This window comes from Nycticebus coucang, chromosome 11 (assembly GCF_027406575.1).
Source record: "Nycticebus coucang isolate mNycCou1 chromosome 11, mNycCou1.pri, whole genome shotgun sequence".
NCBI lineage: Eukaryota > Metazoa > Chordata > Mammalia > Primates > Lorisidae > Nycticebus > Nycticebus coucang.
The window spans coordinates 30464325-30482686 of NC_069790.1; the positions used below are offsets into that span (position 1 = coordinate 30464325).

Here is an 18362-nt window from a genome sequence, read left to right on the forward strand (position 1 = left end):
ATGAAGCCTACTTGATCATGATGAATGACTGTTTTGATAATAAGCTGCAATGTATTGGCTAGGATTTTGTTGAGAATTTTCGCATCTATATTCTTGAGTGAGATTGGTCTGAAATTCTCCTTTTTGTTTGGGTCTTTTCCTGGTTTTGGTATCAGGGTGATGTTTGCTTCATAGAATGTGTTGGGGAAGATTCCTTCTTCCTCAATTGTTTGGAATAATTTCTGCAGTACAGGAATAAGCTCTTCCTTGAAGGTTTGATAGAATTCTGGTGTGAAGCCATCTGGACCAGGGCATTTTTTGGTTGGAAGATTTTTTATTGTTTCTTTGATCTCAGTGCTTGAAATTGGTCTGTTCAGGAGCTCCACTTCTTCCTGGTTGAGTCTAGGGAGAGGGTGTGATTCCAAATATTGATCCATTTCTTTCACATTGTCAAATTTCTGGGCATAGAGTTTCTGGTAGTATTCAGGGATGATCTCTTGTATCTCTGTGGGATCAGTTGTTATTTCTCCTTTATCATTTCTGATTGAGGTTACTAGAGATTTTACTTTTCTATTCCTCATTAGTCTGGCCAATGGTTTCTTATTTTATTTATTTTTTCAAAAAACCAACTCCTTGTTTCATTAATTTTCTGAATGATTCTTTTGTTTTCAATTTCATTGATCTCTGATTTGATTTTGGATATTTCTTTTCTTCTACTGAGTTTAGGCTTAGATTGTTCTTCTTTTTCCAATTCCATAAGATCTCTTGTGAGATTGTTGATGTGCTCTCTTTCTGTTTTTCGAATGTAGGCATCTAAAGCGATGAATTTTCCTCTCAAAACTGCTTTTGCAGTATCCCAGAGGTTTTGGTAGCTTGTGTCTTCATTGTTGTTATGCTCAAGGAAGTTAATGATTTCCTGTTTTATTTCTTCCTGCACCCATCTGTTATTCAACAGAAGATTGTTTAATTTCCATGCCTTTGGGTGGGCTTGAGCATTTTTGTTAGAGTTGAGTTCCACCTTTAGTGCCTTATGGTCTGAGAAGATACAAGGTAAAATTTCAATTCTTTTGATTCTGTTGATATTTGTTTTGTGTCCCAGGATATGATCAATTTTGGAGAATATTCCATGGGGTGATGAGAAGAATGTATATTGTTTATCTTTGGGATGGAGTGTTCCATATGCGTCTATCAAGCACAGTTGTTCTAGGGTCTCATTTAAATCTCTTATATCCTTGTTTAATTTCTGTTTAGAGGATCTGTCCAGCTCTGTAAGAGGAATGTTAAGGTCCCCTGTTATTATGGTATTATCAGATATCATATTGCTCAGACTGAGTAAGGTCTGTTTCAAGAATCTGGGAGCGTTTAAATTGGGTGCATAAATATTTAGAATTGAAATGTCTTCCTGTTGTATTTTTCCCTCGACCAATATAAAGTGACCATCTTTGTCTTTTTTGACTTTAGTTGCTTTAAATCCACATGTATCTGAAAATAAGATTGCAACTCCTCTTTTCTTCTGAATTCCATTTGCCTGAAAAATTGTCTTCCAACCCTTGACTCGGAGCTTTAATTTGTCTTTTGAAGCCAGGTGTGCTTCTTGCAGACAGGAAATGGATGGCTTCTGTTTTTTAATCCAGTCAACCAATCTATGTCTCTTTAGTGGGGAATTCAAGCCATTAACATTTATTGAGATAATTGATAAGTGTGGTAGTATTCTATTCGTCTTAGTTTGTGAGAGTCCATTGCTTAGTTTTATCTTTTGCATCAGTGTGGAGGTTAGGTTCTGTCCTTTAATTTCTGAGTTCTTACTTTGCTGCTGATCCATTGTGGTGGTCAGTGTGCAGAACAGGTTGAAGTATTTCCTGTAGAGCTGGTCTTGTTGTGGCGAATTTCCTCAATGTTTGTATATCCGTAAATGATTTGATTTCTCCGTCAATTTTGAAGCTTAGCTTAGCAGGGTACAGAATTCTGGGCTGGAAATTGTTCTGTTTAAGTAGATTAAAGGTAGATGACCATTGTCTTCTTTTTTTTTTTTTTTTTTTTTTTTTTTGTAGAGACACAGTCTCACTGTACCGCCCTCGGGTAGAGTGCCGTGGCGTCACACGGCTCACAGCAACCTCTAACTCTTGGGCTTAGGCGATTCTCTTGCCTCAGCCTCCCGAGCAGCTGGGACTACAGGCGCCTGCCACAACGCCCGGCTATTTTTTGGTTGCAGTTTGGCCGGGGCTGGGTTTGAACCCGCCACCCTCGGCATATGGGGCCGGCACCCTCCTCACTGAGCCACAGGCGCCGCCCACCATTGTCTTCTTGCTTGGAAAGTTTCATTAGAGAAGTCTGCGGTCACTCTGATGGATTTGCCCCTGTAGGTCAACTGGCGCTTACTCCTGGCAGCTTGCAGAATATTTTCTTTTGTCTTGACTTTGGACAGGTTCATCATAATGTGTCTTGGAGAAGCTCGGTTAGAGTTGAGGCGACCTGGGGTCCGATAGCCCTCTGAAAGCAGGGTGTCAGAATCTTTGGTGATATTTGGGAAATTTTCATTTATAATATTCTCTAGTATGGCTTCCATTCCTCTGGGGCATTCTTCTTCCCCTTCTGGAATTCCTATAACTCGTATGTTGGAACGCTTCATAAAGTCCCATAATTCTGACAGTGAACGTTCTGCTTTCTCTCTCTTCTTTTCTGCCTCTTTTACTATCTGAGTTATCTCAAAAACTTTGTCTTCTACCTCTGAAATTCTTTTGCATTGTCTAACCTGTTGCTGATACTTTCCATTGCATCTTTAAGTTCCCTGATTAACTGTTTCAGTTCCTTCAGCTCTGCTTTATCCTTTTTATATTCTTCATATCGTTCATCTCTTATTTGATTCTGTTTTTGAATTTCCTTTTGGTTCTTTTCCACTTTATTAGCAGTTTCCTTCATTGTTTCCATCATTTCTTTCATTGTTTTCAACATGTGTATTCTAAATTCCCTTTCTGTCATTCCTAACATTTCTTTATAGGTGGAATCATCTGCAGTAGCTACCTCATGGTCCCTTGGCAGGGTTGTTCTGGACTGGTTCTTCATGTTGCCTGGAGTTTTCTGCTGATTCTTCCTCATGGGTGATTTCTTTTATCTGTTTCCTTGCCCTAATTTTCCTTTCACTTCCTCTTGCTCTTTAAGTTCTCGTGCCTGTGGAAGTTGCGGGTGGGTTTAGATGGATTGAACACACGTGACCACTTGCCAGTTTTCCACTGTTTTAGTCCTCCTCTTGGGGTCCAGAAGTCTCTCGCTGACTCCCTGTATCCTCTCAGGGGTGATGATAGGCAGATCCCACCAGCCAGAGATGCCTGGAGACCTATCTCCCCAGACTTACGGTGCCCAGATGCAAGGAAGCTGTTACTCCGCTGCCATCTTCAGAAACTGTTAAGTTTTATAGAGATATTAACTTCTGGTTTGGAGAACCCTTCCTTAAGGCAGAGATCAGGGAGGATGACATTCCAGTAATGAGCTGAGGCCCAGGAACAAGGAGGCCAAGAATTTTCCAGGCATGGTGCATGGTCCCCAGAGTATTAATGAGTCTTTCACCATGAATGAATTGTTATTTCATTTAGACTGTTGTTGCTTCGGTTTCTATAAAGTGGGGCAATACCAATTAACGCTAATTTATAATGATAAATCTATAATGCAGAAAGGCAACTCTGTGCTAATGTATTTGCCAGAATTTGATACCCCAACAGAGTTTTAATTTGCTGTCACTGCAGTTATTGCTTTTATATGAATATTAATGATCTGTGTTAGAAAAAAAAGACGTATAGAGTTTCTGGAAAAGGTTGACTTATTTTTATCTGTATGTCACTATTTTATGTGTACAACTAACAAAGAGTGAGCACTTTTGTAGGTGCCGAAATGATTGGGCCATCTCTCAAAGTGAAGGGGTCATCCTGGGGACGTGTGGGCAGAGGAGTAAGGAGAGTAGGCAAGATTAGCCACTCTTGTGGTGAGCGAGGGAGCCAGTGTGGCAGAAGCACCCAGCTTGTCCCCTGGGTGGTGATGCAGGCTTGGCCAGGTGGACAGCAAGTGTGTACAGAATGCTTTGTTTCTGTCATTGGGTTCATGAAACCAACACTGATTTTTGACTTGCTGAAAACCCATGGAAGTTCTCGGCAGTCCTATGAAATGTCATCATCTGATGACAGAGTAGTGTCTGCAAGTTTTGCTCATTTTCTCAGACTGAAATGCTGACATGAGCCTTTGGGGCTTCCTGAAGGTACCTCTCTCAGCTATTATCCTGCCCACCTCAGGCCCCCACAGTGAGGGTTATGCAACCTTGGAATAGGAAAATGGAAAATTCAACCCAAGAAAGATTAGCCAATTTTTATGTTTGACACTGCCAGGTTAAATTGCATTTTCTTGTAGAAACTGATAAAGTAAATGCCATTTTAAAATTGATCATCCTATCTAAGGCTAGTAAGAGCCTTTTAAAAAACCAATTCATGGGCGGCACCTGTGGCTCAGTCCGTAAGGCGCCGGCCCCATATACCAAGGGTGGCGGGTTCAAACCCGGCCCCAGCTGAACTGCAAACCAAAAAATAGCCGGGCATTGTGGCGGACGCCTGTAGTCCCAGCTACTCGGAAGGCTGAGGCAAGAGAATCGCTTCAGCCCAGGAGTTGGAGGTTGCTGTGAGCTGTGTGAGGCCATGGCACTCTACCGAGGGCGATAAAGTGAGACTCTGTCTCTACAAAAAAAAAAAAAAAATTCATGCTGTTCTCCTTTGAAAGATTGGACGATAGCTACCCCAGGATGGCAGAATCCTATCACCAGCTGTCCCAAGGCATAGCTTTCTGTTTCCCCACATATTCATATGCTACATGCCATGTATGTTTTTGAACAACTCCATATGATGTATTCTTGTCTTTTCTTCCCAGCACTTTTTTTTTTTTTTGAGTGTCTCATTCTATCACCCTGGGTAGAGTGCCATGGTGTCATCATAGCTCACAGCACCTCAAACTCTTGGGCTTAAGCAATCCTTTTGCCTCAGCCTCCTGAGTAGCTGGGACTACAGGCGCCCATCACAACACCTGGGTAGTTTTTCTATTTTTAGTAGAGATGGGGTCTTGCTCTAGCTCAGGCTAGTCTCGAACTCCTGAGCTCAAGCAATCTACCCACATAGGCCTCCCAGAGTTCTAGGATTATAGGTGTGAGCCACCACATCTGGCTATGCTTATTTAATATATTCATTTATTTATTAAGATATTTATAATTATGCTTACCCTTTTTACTTCTTTGCATGTATGTTTTATACTGCAATATATTAGTGCATGTATGGCATTTATAATAAGAATCTTTATGCAGGGCAGCACCCATAGCTCAGTGGGTAGGGTGCCGGCCACGTACACTGAGGCTGACGGGTTCAAACCCAGCCTGGGCCTGCTAAAGCAACAATGACAACTGCAACAACAACAAAAAAAATAGCCAGGCGTTGTGGCAGTGCCTGTAGTCCCAGCTACTTTGGAAGCTGAGGCAAGAGAATCACTTATGCCCAAGAGTTTGAGGTTGCTGTGAGCTGTGACGCCACGGCACTCTACCCAGAGCAACAGCTTAAAACTCTGTCTCAAAAAAAAAGAAATCTTCATGCACACTCATACTCGGAGCAGTGCTCATGAGTTTTTCTTGCTTGCGGTGTAAGTAAGAGAGGTGGAGGCCATGGCTGAGAGAAGTAGTAACCTGGCGCCCTCCTGCATCCTGCATTCTCTGAGCTCGTAAAAGGACTTCACTCACTAAGGTCTAGAGACTGCTGGGAATTTGTTCATTCTGAAGTTAGTTTTGAGGTAGCAGATAAAACAGAAATTGAAAATGAACAAGGCTGGAATGTATGTTTCAGTTTTGGAATGACATGAGGAAATTTAATGAAGCAAAGAAGAGAGGGTTGGCCCAGATGTTTTGTTACTCAGTATGTAACTTTAGTTTCAGGTTCTCTCTGTCTAGAGATCTAAAGTGTGGGAAAGTGAGTAAGAGCAGTTGCTTTCTTGCCTCCCATCTTTTCTGCAGAGCACAGGTGTGGCTTGGGGCCCCGCAGCCTCTCTACTACCTGCAGCAGGCCCTGTAGCTGTGCTATTGACATTCTCCTCTTTGATGTAAAGGTGGAATTTGGGGTACAGCAAGGCAAGCAGTAGGAGAACCCCAAAATGTTCCTCTAGTTTAAAAGGGAGACTGGGCTCAGCGCCTATAGCTCAGCAGCTAGGGCACCAGCCACATACACCGGGGCTGGCAGGTTCAAACCCAGGCCAGGCCTGCCAGAGAACAATGGCAACTAAATAAAAAAAAAAAAAGCTAGGCATTGTGGCGGGCGCCTGTAGTCCCAGCTACTTGGGAGGCTGAGGCAGGAGAATTGCTTAAGCCCAGGAGTTTGAGTTTGCTATGAGTCTACCCAGGGCGACATAGTGAGACTCTGTCTCAGAAAATAAAATAAATAGGCTTGGCGCCTGTGGCTCAAGCAGCTAAGGCACCAGCCACATACACCTGAGCTGGCGGGTTCAAATCCAGCCCAGGCCCATCAAACAACAACGATGGCTTCAACCAAAAAATAGCCAGCGTTGCGGGCAGGCCCCCGTTGTCTCAGCTACTTGGGATGCAGAGGCAGGAGGCTCACTTGAGCCCAGGAGTTGGAGGTTGCTGTGAGCTGTTATGCCACTGCACTGTATCCAGGGCAACAGCTTGAGGCTCTGTCTCAAAAAAATAAAATAAAATAAGTAAAAGACTATTCTCAGAAGAGAACAAGGGAACAACAGATGAGAGAAAAAGTTGCTCCTGTCACAGTTTTTTTCTATACCAAATACTCCTTTAAAGCTTATCACATTCTAGGAACTGCTCAAAGAACTTCGAAAAGTAATAACTCAGTAACTTTTCTGAAGCTCAGAGAGGTGTTATCACTTGCCTGGGGTCACACAGCTTGTCAGCACTACCACCAGGGCCAGTGCAGGCACCTGGGCCCCCAGCCCAGCTCTGCAGCATTCCTGCAATTGGCTCTGCTGGCCCTGAAGGGCCCAAGGCAGAAGAGCTCTGCTGGTGGCAGGATCCTGTTTGCATATTTTCTACCAGGGATTCTCATCCCTTTCAGAATTATCTTATTTCTTGTTTAATTTCACAACAGGTCTTTCTAAAAATAATATTATTTTATATGTGATATTACAAAAGTGATGTTAGTTACGCTGTCTTCCATTTTTTGAGTGCTTACTGTGTGGCAGTCCTTCTATACCAGACATTCTCAGGATGATACTTCTAATCTTTAAATTCAACCTGCAAGCTGGAGAAGGGGGGCCAGTGGGGGGGGGCTTGCAGCCAAGAAGAGAAAATGAAGGCCAAGTAGCTTATTTGTTATAAGACAGAGATAAGTATAAACAGGTCCATCTTGCCCCACCAAGAGAGATGATTAGTTTCATCAACTACCCAAAGGACCTGGTGACACCTGATTGGGGGTGGGGAGGGTCTCACTTTGCCTAGGATAGTCAGAAGTTACTCAGCCCAACACTACCTCTCACTCTCAAATGCATTCCCACTTAGATGGTGAGTTGGGGCTGCCTGGGGCTCGATGCCATGTGGTTTCCAGGCCACTGTGTTCGCAGCATCAACCCCTCAGGGTCTGGTCCCTTTTGATCCAGTGGAGTTTTGAAGTTTTATCTTCTGCTGGGCTTCATTAGGCCCCCAGTTGGTCTGAGGTTCCCCACACCCCTGCCACCCCAATTGTAAATACTGCATGGTTCTTGGTATTCAGGTTAACAAATTAGCCCAATTAGGTGGATAAATTAGTCATTCTAACTTTCTGAAGTCCCGCTGGAAGAGCTTTGGGAAATAGCATTTATAGTTTTCTAACAAGCAATTTAAAGGACACCAGCATGTGGCATTTGTTTAAAAGTAAAGTCTTAAACAATGCCCTACTTAAAAACAGATTTGCTATAGACAGCGGGAGTGGTGCCCTGTGTTGTCTTGTGCAAGTATTTCCAAGCTGGCTCTTGTATTTTGGGGAGCTGTGGCCAAGTTCACTAGGGTTTACTTGATCCCAATTACTTTGGATTTCAGTCCAAAGCCTTATTTTTGCCAAATTATTTTTTTCTGCGCCGCCCAAGAGTTTCTAACAGACTTCAAAAGAGAGCTTTGAATTCCACCTGAGTGGTAGATGGTGAAGAACCAGCAACTTGAAGGAAATTGAAAGGGAACCTGGGAGAAATGTGGGAGAAAGCACTGTCCCTCAGTAACTAATTGAGGATGCATAAGCATTTTAACCTGCCCGGGTCCAGTTTCTTCCACCTGTGTATGAGAGTGACAGTAATCCCCACCTCTAGAGGATTCCTGGGGAATTAAATGAGATAATGCATGTAATGCTCTGAAACACAATAGGAACTCGGTAAACTTGAGGTCCTTTCTTCCTTCCCGATCCTTTCAACTTTTAGCCTATATGCCAGCATCCCTGTTTCTGGCTCAACTGGCTCTTCAAACAGTCTTATTAATGCCTATTAAAATGAAACCCAATAAAAGTGCCAATATTTGGTGTTGAAATAATTGATGTAGCAGAGTGAGCCCGTGAAGCTCCCAGGCAGGCCCCCAGTGCAATTTAGCCTCACACCTGGGGGATGAATTTCACAACTGTAATTGCTACCATATAATTCTTATTAACGTTGTGCTATAATTCCTATTTATTCCATCAGGCTTGTAAATGCATTAGGACTTGTCAACATATTATTTTACACTGTTTATGATCTGTAGAATTATGTTCTTCAGGATTGTATTGTGCAAAAGCTCAAAATAAATGGCGGTGGGCCTCATTAAAAAGAGCAAAAAGAGGCTGCTTGCTGAAGTGGTTCTCCATCCCTGCCATCCTGCACACAAGTCAGCAAGGTAGATTTTTAATTCAGTTTGTAGCAGAGCCCTCAAGAGCACCCCTCTTCCTACCCGAGCTGGGTGACAGGGTGAGCCCCCATAGGATGTGTGTGGAGCTGAAAGGTGGTGCCATGTGTGAGGGAGTTGTTTTGTCTTCAGGACCCACCCTGTGCTCTCATGCAGCCTACATGCCTTCTGAGCTCCTGGTGTCTCTGCTCCCCCTGCTCCCTATCTTGGGGTGACCCCTTTTTACTTCTAAATATACTCATGATCTTCACAGCCCAAATCTATAAAGAAAAAGATCTAAAACCCCTCTTAATGAAGTGGAAATACCTAATAATTATAAATCATAACCTTTCCCACAGATTTTTGCATTTACGAAGCAAATAAATCATAAAACTATAGGATAGAGTTCTGTCCATCAGAAAGTCAGGCACCAGCTTGGGGATGGGAGGTGGGGGTCTGTCATTATTATTTTTGGTTTTGGCCTTGGAGCCTTCCCTATTCCTTTGTGCCTGCCATATCATTGAGTTCAGGTTCTTATTTTTTTTTCTTTCTTTTTTTTTTTTTTTTGTAGAGACAGAGTCTCACTTTATGGCCCTGGGTAGAGTGCCATGGCATCACACAGCTCACAGCAACCTCCAACTCCTGGGCTTAAGCGATTCTCTTGCCTCAGCCTCCCAAGTAGCTGGGACTACAGGCGCCCGCCACAACGGCCAGCTATTTTTTGGTTGCAGTTCAGATGGGGCCGGGTTTGAACCCGCCACCCTCTGTATATGGGGCCGGCGCCGTACCAACTGAGCCACAGGCGCCGCCCTGAATTCAGGTTCTTATTTAGCTCACTCCTAGCTGTGGATTGCTAGGAAGCCCTTCCTGTCCTCAAGTAGGAATGCAGGTCTCTTCCTCCCAGAGCCATCTGGAGAACGGTGGGCACATGGTCCCAGGGGGCTTGGCATGCCCTGCTGTGGCTACTTCTCCTGGCCTGGTGGTGGCTGGGGGACCCTGTGGGAAGGTGACCAACTCTGACAGTCCCTGCACTTCTCTCCTGTCCCGACAGGCAGCGAGTATGACGAGGAGGAAGTGGACTATGAGGAGTCGGACAGTGATGAGTCCTGGACCACAGAGAGCGCCATCAGCTCTGAAGCCATCCTTAGCTCCATGTGCATGAATGGAGGGGAAGAGAAGCCTTTTGCCTGCCCGGTTCCTGGATGTAAAAAGAGATACAAGGTAACAGAGGTGTCACCTTGCATGGCATGTGGGCCAGGGAGAGATGCTTCCCCGCAGTGTTGGTTGGGTTCATCATCCTCACACTGGTACATGTGCAGGGTGCCCTCAGGTGGGTGCCGGCCTACGGATGCTGGGTGCTTGGTGGGGGATTATCTTTTGCTGACCTCGGTGGGAGCTTAGAGGTCAAAAGAGATCTTTTGCAAGACTTCTGTGTCTTTGGGTTTTTTTTCAGATGTTTATCATATGGGGGGAGGGGCTGTCAGATTGTCAAATGAGTCAACCTATTTATTTGCCAAACACCTTCCCCAATGCATGGCGCTACACGGGTGGTTCACAGAAGACCACTCAGAAGTCATAAAAGTCCCAGATGGCTCACAGAGCTGTTATGGGAAATGTGGTAGGGTATTTAGCTTCCAGCTGAGGAAGTTCTTACTCCCTTCCGCCCACTGGTATGAAAGGCAATCAGGAGAGAAAGGAGCTTTGATATTTCTCTCACCAAACCACTCACTGCAGCTTTAGCCTCCTCTCTGTTGAGCCGTGTCTCTCAGGGCCTGATTCTGGGTGCCATGGGCAGCCAGGGGTGCTAAGTTTTCTAAGGAAACTCAAAGAGATAAAACAAGAAGAAATACCAGAATATTTAAGTATGGGTCCAGAGGGCGTTGCAAATTTACCTTGTGAGGTGTTAGCAGCTCTCTAAAATCCAAATGTGAGATACAAGTACAAAAATCAGAAACACACTTGGTGCATTTGACAATATGCTACTTTACTCATAGCTGAGCAGACTGTTTTTTTTTTTTTTTTGTAGAGACAGAGTCTCACTGTACTGCCCTCAGGTAAAGTGTCATGACATCACACGGCTCACAGCAACCTCTAACTCTTGGGCTTACGCAATTCTCTTGCCTCAGCCTCCCAAGCAGCAGGGACTACAGGCGCCCGCCACAACACCCAGCTATTTTTTTATTGCGGTTTGGCCGGGGCTGGGTTTGAACCCGCCACCCTCGGCATATGGGGCCAGCACCTACTCACGGAGCCACAGGCACCGCCCCAGACTGTTTTTTTTTTAAGGCTTGAAAAACGTGTGATTGCATAATCACACTTCTTCTATAAGCCCCTTCTTAAATACAGTACAACCTCCACAGCTGACTACCTCCTTAAGTTCACCTAATTTTCATGGACCGGACATGCACCACATGTACGTGTCAGTGCAGCACGCCTAGTTCCTTCTGTTGACCACCTCCATAAGTTGACCAGTTTGTTAGAGTCTCTTGGGTGGTCAACTTACAGAGGATCTACTATATTTGTCTCTTAACATGAAAACAAGTCTATTTCTGTACTTTTTACATCTGTCATTGATATAAAAACATGAAACACGAATGTATCACAAAGGTGGTGTTCCAAGGTTTCACCTGCACTATGTACTGTTAAAATTCTATCATGCAAAGTCCAGATGCTCTTTGTTTAAAATGCACCTCCAGGCTGGAGGTGTGAGATCCTATCAGGGACTCCGCTGAGCTGATGAGGGCAGGTCAGAGCAGGTCTGAGAGCACATCTGTGTGTTTTTTGTGTGTCAGAGGCATGGAGCTGGGAAAGAGGGGCAACAGTTACCTCAGGATACATGATGCCAGCAGGATTGGTACACAAGCTCATTTTTCCAGAAGGCAGATCTGCACTGCAGAAAGATTTTTTTCCTGTTTTAAAAGAATGTCACAGAAGGAAAAGTGAGACAGAGAGGGCTACACTTACACCCTGCCTGCCCTGGGTGCTCATTCTCCCCATGTCTTCCCCATGCTGCTGCCATTGTGCTGCCTTCTCACAGGGCTCCAGCACTGTTCAAGGGGTGTCTTGCACAGCGGCTGGACACCCCCCAAAAAGGAAGTACAAGCTGCACCTTTTATTCTGGGCAGAGAACGGGGAGTAATCTCTCTCTTCCCCTACCTGCCTTTCCTGTTTTCATCCTTTCCTCCTTATTTCTTTTTTTTTTTTTTTTTTTTTTTTTTTGTAGAGACAGGGTCTCACTTTATGGCCCTCGGTAGAGTGCCGTGGCCTCACGCAGCTCACAGCAACCTCCAACTCCTGGGCTTAAGTGATTCTCCTGCCTCAGCCTCCTGAGCAGCTGGGACTACAGGCGCCCGCCACAACACCCGGCTATTCCTTGGTTGCAGTTAGGCCGGGGCCGGGTTTGAACCCGCCACCCCCGGTATATGGGGCCGGCGCCTTACCGACTGAGCCACAGGCGCCACCCCCTTATTTCTTTTTAAATGAGACAGAGTCTCACTGTGTCACCCTGGGTAGAGTGTCATGGCGTCATGGCTCACAGCAACCTCAAACTCTTATGCTCAAATGATCCTCTTGCCTCAGCCTCCCTAGTAGTTGAGACTACAGGCAGCCGCCACAACACCTAACTATTTTGTTGGGTTTCTTTTAGTAGAGACAGGGTCTCAGCCTTGCTCAGGTTGGTCTCAACCTCCTGAGCCCAAGCCATCACATTCTCCTTGGCCTCACATAGTGCTAGGATTATAGGTGTGAGCCACCACGCCTGGCCTCCATCTTATTATTATTATTCCTTTGGGTTTATTTTTCTTGGATTTCTAGCAATTTTCCCCCTCAGTTGTCTATGTCTAAGCAGATGGGGCTTTTTTGAGTGTTCTCTCTCCATCTAAAGCCGAGAGGCTCCGTTAACTACAGGTGACATGGGTAGCCATCAGTGGGCCTGATCTCCATGAGGGAAGTGTGAGTTTCCTTTCTGGGGGCCAGAAGGCCAAGTAACGATACTTGGGACAGGAACAGACACATAATTCTACTCCTTCTAACCAAGTGCTTGAGATGAACATGGTCATTAAAGCTTCAGTTTGACTTTTTCTATTCAGAAGTTATAGGCTATAGGGCAGTGCTGTTCTCTAATGTTAACTATTAGTTATTTCATCTTATTACATAATTGTTGGGAGCTGGTATACTGTGGAGTCAGGCAGAATTCTGAAGTTCTGCCCTCTTACTGATTATTAAGGCAAGTCAGACTTTTATTTCCTGCCCTGTTTCCAGGAATCTCTATGTCTCTTGGTCACAGACTCAGGATCAGCTCTTCTCACCATTTCTGTGGCATTTACAGAGCTGAGAGAAGATGACATATCTAACTTCCCAACTTCACGCTGAGTGAGGAGCTGGAGAGGGACCCAGCAGTAGAGCTAAGTCTCCACATTTTCCCCATGTAATTCCTTGGCCAAGGACTCTTTCCCTTTGTAGGAGAAGGATTTTTTTTTTTTTTCAACCATCATTAGTTTTTAGTTGTAACAGACCCCTGTAACAAAAGAGAAATTAACAAGAGAAAAACAGAAGTTTATCAACACTTGTATTTCATAATATAATGAGAGACAGACACGTGGAGAATGGGTAGTTCTGGAAGTGGTAGCTTTGACTTCCAGTTTACACAGCATCCTCTTTTAGAGAAGTGATGAGACAAAGAAAAAGGACTTTGAGTCTGCAGGGGCAGCAACTTGTAGGAAGGCAGATACAGGCTTTAAAGCTTGCTCATGTGGATTCCTCTGGTACCATCTCTGGCCAATAAGGGTCTAAGATTCTCTTCTGTGTTTCACCCGTGTTCTCCCTAAGGGGCAGTAGGATATTCTGTCTTACGGCCTTCAGCTAAACAATCCTGCAGCACAGAGACATATATTTTAGGGTGGCATAGCCTCATCTCCCACACCTTCCTCTCTCCATCGACATCTTTCATTTAAATTCCAATAGCTCTAGTGCCACCTCCTCTAGGAGCCCTTACCAACCTCCCAGACCAACTCTGCCCTTGCAGGTGAAGTTTCTTTCTCTGACCTCCTAAATGTCCTTTCCATGTCCAGCACCCTCCACATTGAGGCACCATCTCCCTTGTTACCCCTATGATCCTACAGCTTGCTATCCCCTCCTCAGCACCCAGTGCAGGTCTTGGTAGGTTCCCAAGGACAAAGGAATAAAGGCAAGATGCAATGATGGGGCAAAGGCACAATGACAGGAAAGAAAGAAATGTGGTTCCCCACTAACTCCCAGCACGCACTGCTTTGGCTCCCCTGGATCACGTGGCCTTAGTGCATGACTCCAGGTGAGAGAGGGAGGGTTCCCCAACCCCAATTTCAATAAATTGAAAAGGTGGGGTGAAGTGCTTTGAGATTTTTTTTTTTCATTAGAATGGTAAGGATTAGACATTTCATAGCTTTCAAGAAATGTAAAACAGAACACCCTGCCACCTCCAAGTTTAGTCCTCTGCTGCATAGAAGACGTTCTTTCAGCAACAGACTGACCTCTGATAACTAGACACAATATCCGCTTTTCAAAAAAATTAAATATGTAAAGGAGATGTTAGCAAAATGACATTAAGTAGGGAAAAAAGGTGCTAAACTTTATATACATGTATATAAATTAGAAAAACTGAAAGGAAATACTTCTTTTTTTTTTTAATTTTTTTTCTTTCTTTTTATTAAATCATAGCTGTGTACACTAATGCGATCATGGGACACCATACAGTGGTTTTATAGACCGTTTGACACATTTTCATCACACTGGTTAACATAGCCTTCCTGGAATTTTCTTAGTCATTGTGTTAAGGCATTTATATTCTACATTTACTAAGTTTCACATGTACCCTTGTAAGATGCACCACAGGTGTAATCCCACCAATCATCCTCCCTCCGCTCACCTCCCCCCTCCCTCCCCTCTCTTTCCCCCTTCTCCCTATTCTTAGGTTGTAACTGGGTTATAGATTTCATGTGAAAGCCATAAATTAGTTTCACAGTAGGGCTGAATACATTGGATACTTTTTCTTTCATTCTTGAGATACTTTACTAAGAAGAACATGTTCCAGCTCTATCCACGTAAACATGAAAGAGGTAAAGTCTCCATCTTTCTTTAAGGCTGCATAATATTCCATGGTGTACATATACCACAATTTATTAATCCATTCATGGATCAGTGGGCACTTGGGCTTTTTCCATGACTTAGCAATTATGAATTGGGCTGCAATAAACATTCTGGTACAAATATCTTTGTTATGATGTGATTTTTGGTCTTCTAGGTATAGGCCTACTAGAGGAATTATAGGATTGAATGGCAGATCTACTTTTAGATCTCTAAGTATTCTCCAAAGATCTTTCCAAAAGGAACATATTAATTTACATTCCCACCAGCAGTGTAGAAATGTTCCCTTTTCTCCACATCCACGCCAACATCTCTGGTCTTGGGATTTTGTGATATGGGCTAATCTTACTGGAGTTAGATGATATCTCAAAGTAGTTTTGATTTGCATTTCTCTGTTGATTAAGGATGATCAGCATTTTTTCATATGTCTGTAGGCCGTGCACCTGTCTTCTTCAGAGAAGTTTCTCTTCAAGTCCCTTGCCCAGCCTGCAATGGGATCAATTGTTCTTTTCTTGCTTATACATTTGAGTTCTCTGTGGATTCTGCTTATTAAACCTTTGTCGGAGACATGACCTGCAAATATCTTCTCCCATTCTGAGAGAGAGTGCTTACTTTACTTACTGTGTTCTTGGCTGTGCAGAAGATTTGATCATGTCCCAGTAGTGTATTTTTGAAGCTGCTTCAATTGCCCGGGGGTCCTCCTCATAAAATACTCGCCCAGACCGATTTCTTCAAGGGTTTTCCCTGCACTCTCTTCTAGTATTTTTATAGTTTCATGTCTTAAGTTTAAATCTTTAATCCAGTAAGAGTCTATCTTAGTTAATGGTGAAAGGTGTGGATCCAGTTTCAGTCTTCTACAGGTTGCCACCCAGTTCACCCAGCACCATTTGTTAAATAGGGAATCTTTTCCCCACTGAATGTTTTTAATTGGCTTGTCAAAGATCAAATAACGGTAAGTAGCTGGGTTCATCTCTTGATTCTCTATTCTGTTCCATACATCTACCTCTCTGTTTTTGTGCCAGTACCATGCTGTTTTGATCACTATCAATTTATAGTATAGTCTGAGGTCCAGTAGCGTGATTCCTCCTGCTTTGTTTTTATATCAGAGTAATGTCTTGGCTATTCAAGGTTTTTTCTGATTCCATATAAAACGAAGTATTATTTTTTCAAGATCTTTAAAGAATGACAGGGGAGCTTTAATAGGGATTGCATTAAAATTGTATATTGCTTTGGGGTAGTATGGACATTTTAACAATGTTGATTCGTCCCAGCCATGAGCATAGTATGTTTTTCCATTTGTTAACATTTTCAGCTATTTCTTTTTTTTTTCTTTTCAGTTTTATTTATTTATTTATTTTCTTTTCTTTTCTTTTATTTTTTATTGTTGGGGATTCATTGAGGGTACAATAAGCCAGGTTACACTGATTGTAATTGTTAGGTAAAGTCCCTCTTGCAATCATGTCTGCCCCAATAAAGTGTGACAAACACCAAGGCCCCACCCCCCTCCCTCCGTCCCTCTTTCTGCTTTTCCTCCCCCCCCATAACCTTAATTGTCATTAATTGTCCTCATATCAAAATTGAATACATAGGATTCATGCTTCTCCATTCTTGTGATGCTTTACTAAGAATAATGGCTTCCACTTCCATCCAGGTTAATACGAAGGATGTAAAGTCTCCATTTTTTTTAATAGCTGAATAGTATTCCATGGTATACATATACCACAGCTTGTTAATCCATTCCTGGGTCGGTGGGCATTTAGGCTGTTTCCACATTTTGGCGATTGTAAATTGAGCTGCAATAAACAGTCTAGTACAAGTGTCCTTATGATAAAAGGATTTCTTTCCTTCTGGGTAGATGCCCAGTAATGGGATTGCAGGATCAAATGGGAGGTCTAGCTTGAGTGCTTTGAGGTTTCTCCATACTTCCTTCCAGAAAGGTTGTACTAGTTTGCAGTCCCACCAGCAGTGTAAAAGTGTTCCCTTCTCTCCACATCCACGCCAGCATCTGCAGTTTTGAGATTTTGTGATGTGGGCCATTCTCACTGGGGTTAGATGATATCTCAGGGTTGTTTTGATTTGCATTTCTCTAATATATAGAGATGATGTACATTTTTTCATGTGTTTGTTAGCCATTCATCTGTCATCTTTAGAGAAGGTTCTATTCATGTCTCTTGCCCATTGATATATGGGATTGTTGGCTTTTTTCATGTGGATTAATTTGAGTTCTCTATAGATCCTAGTTATCAAGCTTTTGTCTGATTGAAAATATGCAAATATCCTTTCCCATTGCGTAGATTGTCTCTTTGCTTTGGTTGTCTCCTTGGCTGTACAGAAGCTTTTCAGTTGAATGAAGTCCCATTTGTTTATTTTTGTTGTTGTTGCAATTGCCATGGCAGTCTTCTTCATGAAGTCTTTCCCCAGGCCAATATCTTCCAGTGTTTTTCCTATGCTTTCTTGGAGGATTTTTATTGTTTCATGCCTTAAATTTAAGTCCTTTATCCATTTTGAATCAATTTTTGTGAGTGGGGAAAGGTGTGGGTCCAGTTTCAGTCTTTTACATGTGGATATCCAGTTCTCCCAATACCATTTATTGAACAGGGAGTCTTTCCCCCAAGGTATGTTCTTGTTTGGTTTATCGAAGATTAGGTGGTTGTAAGATGTTAGTTTCATTTCTTGGTTTTCAATTCGATTCCAAGTGTCTATGTCTCTTATTTTTGTGCCAGTACCATGCTGTCTTGACCACTTTGGCTATGCAATACAGACTAAAATCTGGTATGCTGATGCCCCCTGCTTTATTTTTATTACTAAGAACTGCCTTAGCTATATGGGGTTTTTTCCAGTTCCATACAAAATGCAGAATCTTTTCTTAGAGTTTCATAGTTCTCTTTATAAAGATCTTTCACGTCCTTTGTTAGATAAACTAAATATTTCATCTTCTTTGGCACTACTGTGAACGGCATAGAGTCCTTAACTGTTTTTTTCAGCTTGACTATTGTTTTTATATATAAAGGCTACCGGGGCAGCACCTGTGGCTCAAGGAGTAGGGCGCCGGTCCCATATGCCAGAGGTGGCGGGTTCAAACCCAGTCCCAGCCAATAACCAAAAAAAAAAGAAATAAAGGCTACCGATTTATGAATGTTGATTTGTAACCTGAAACTCTGCTGTATTCCTTGATCACTTCTAAGAGTTTTGTAGTAGAATCCCTGGTGTTTTCCAGATATACAATCATATCATCTGCGAAGAGCGAAAGTTTGATACCTTCTGACCCTATATGTATACCCTTGATCGCCTTTTCTTCCCTAATTGCAATGGCTAAGACTTCCATTACAATGTTAAAGAGCAGTGGAGACAATGGGCAACCTTGTCTGGTTCCTGATATGAGTGGAAATGATTTCAGTTTAAC

General features: G+C 43.2%; 1 protein-coding gene across 2 annotated transcripts in view; it reads left to right on the top strand.

Annotated features, from left to right (window-relative positions):
- The window catches only part of JAZF1 (JAZF zinc finger 1), a 379461-nt gene that overhangs the window by 348734 nt on the left and 12365 nt on the right, over positions 1 to 18362 (top strand). For both annotated transcript variants that reach the window (XM_053608443.1, XM_053608442.1), the window contains one exon: positions 9891 to 10060. In XM_053608443.1, the coding sequence (XP_053464418.1) occupies positions 9891 to 10060 (170 nt within the window). The remainder of the gene's footprint in view (positions 1 to 9890; positions 10061 to 18362) is intronic.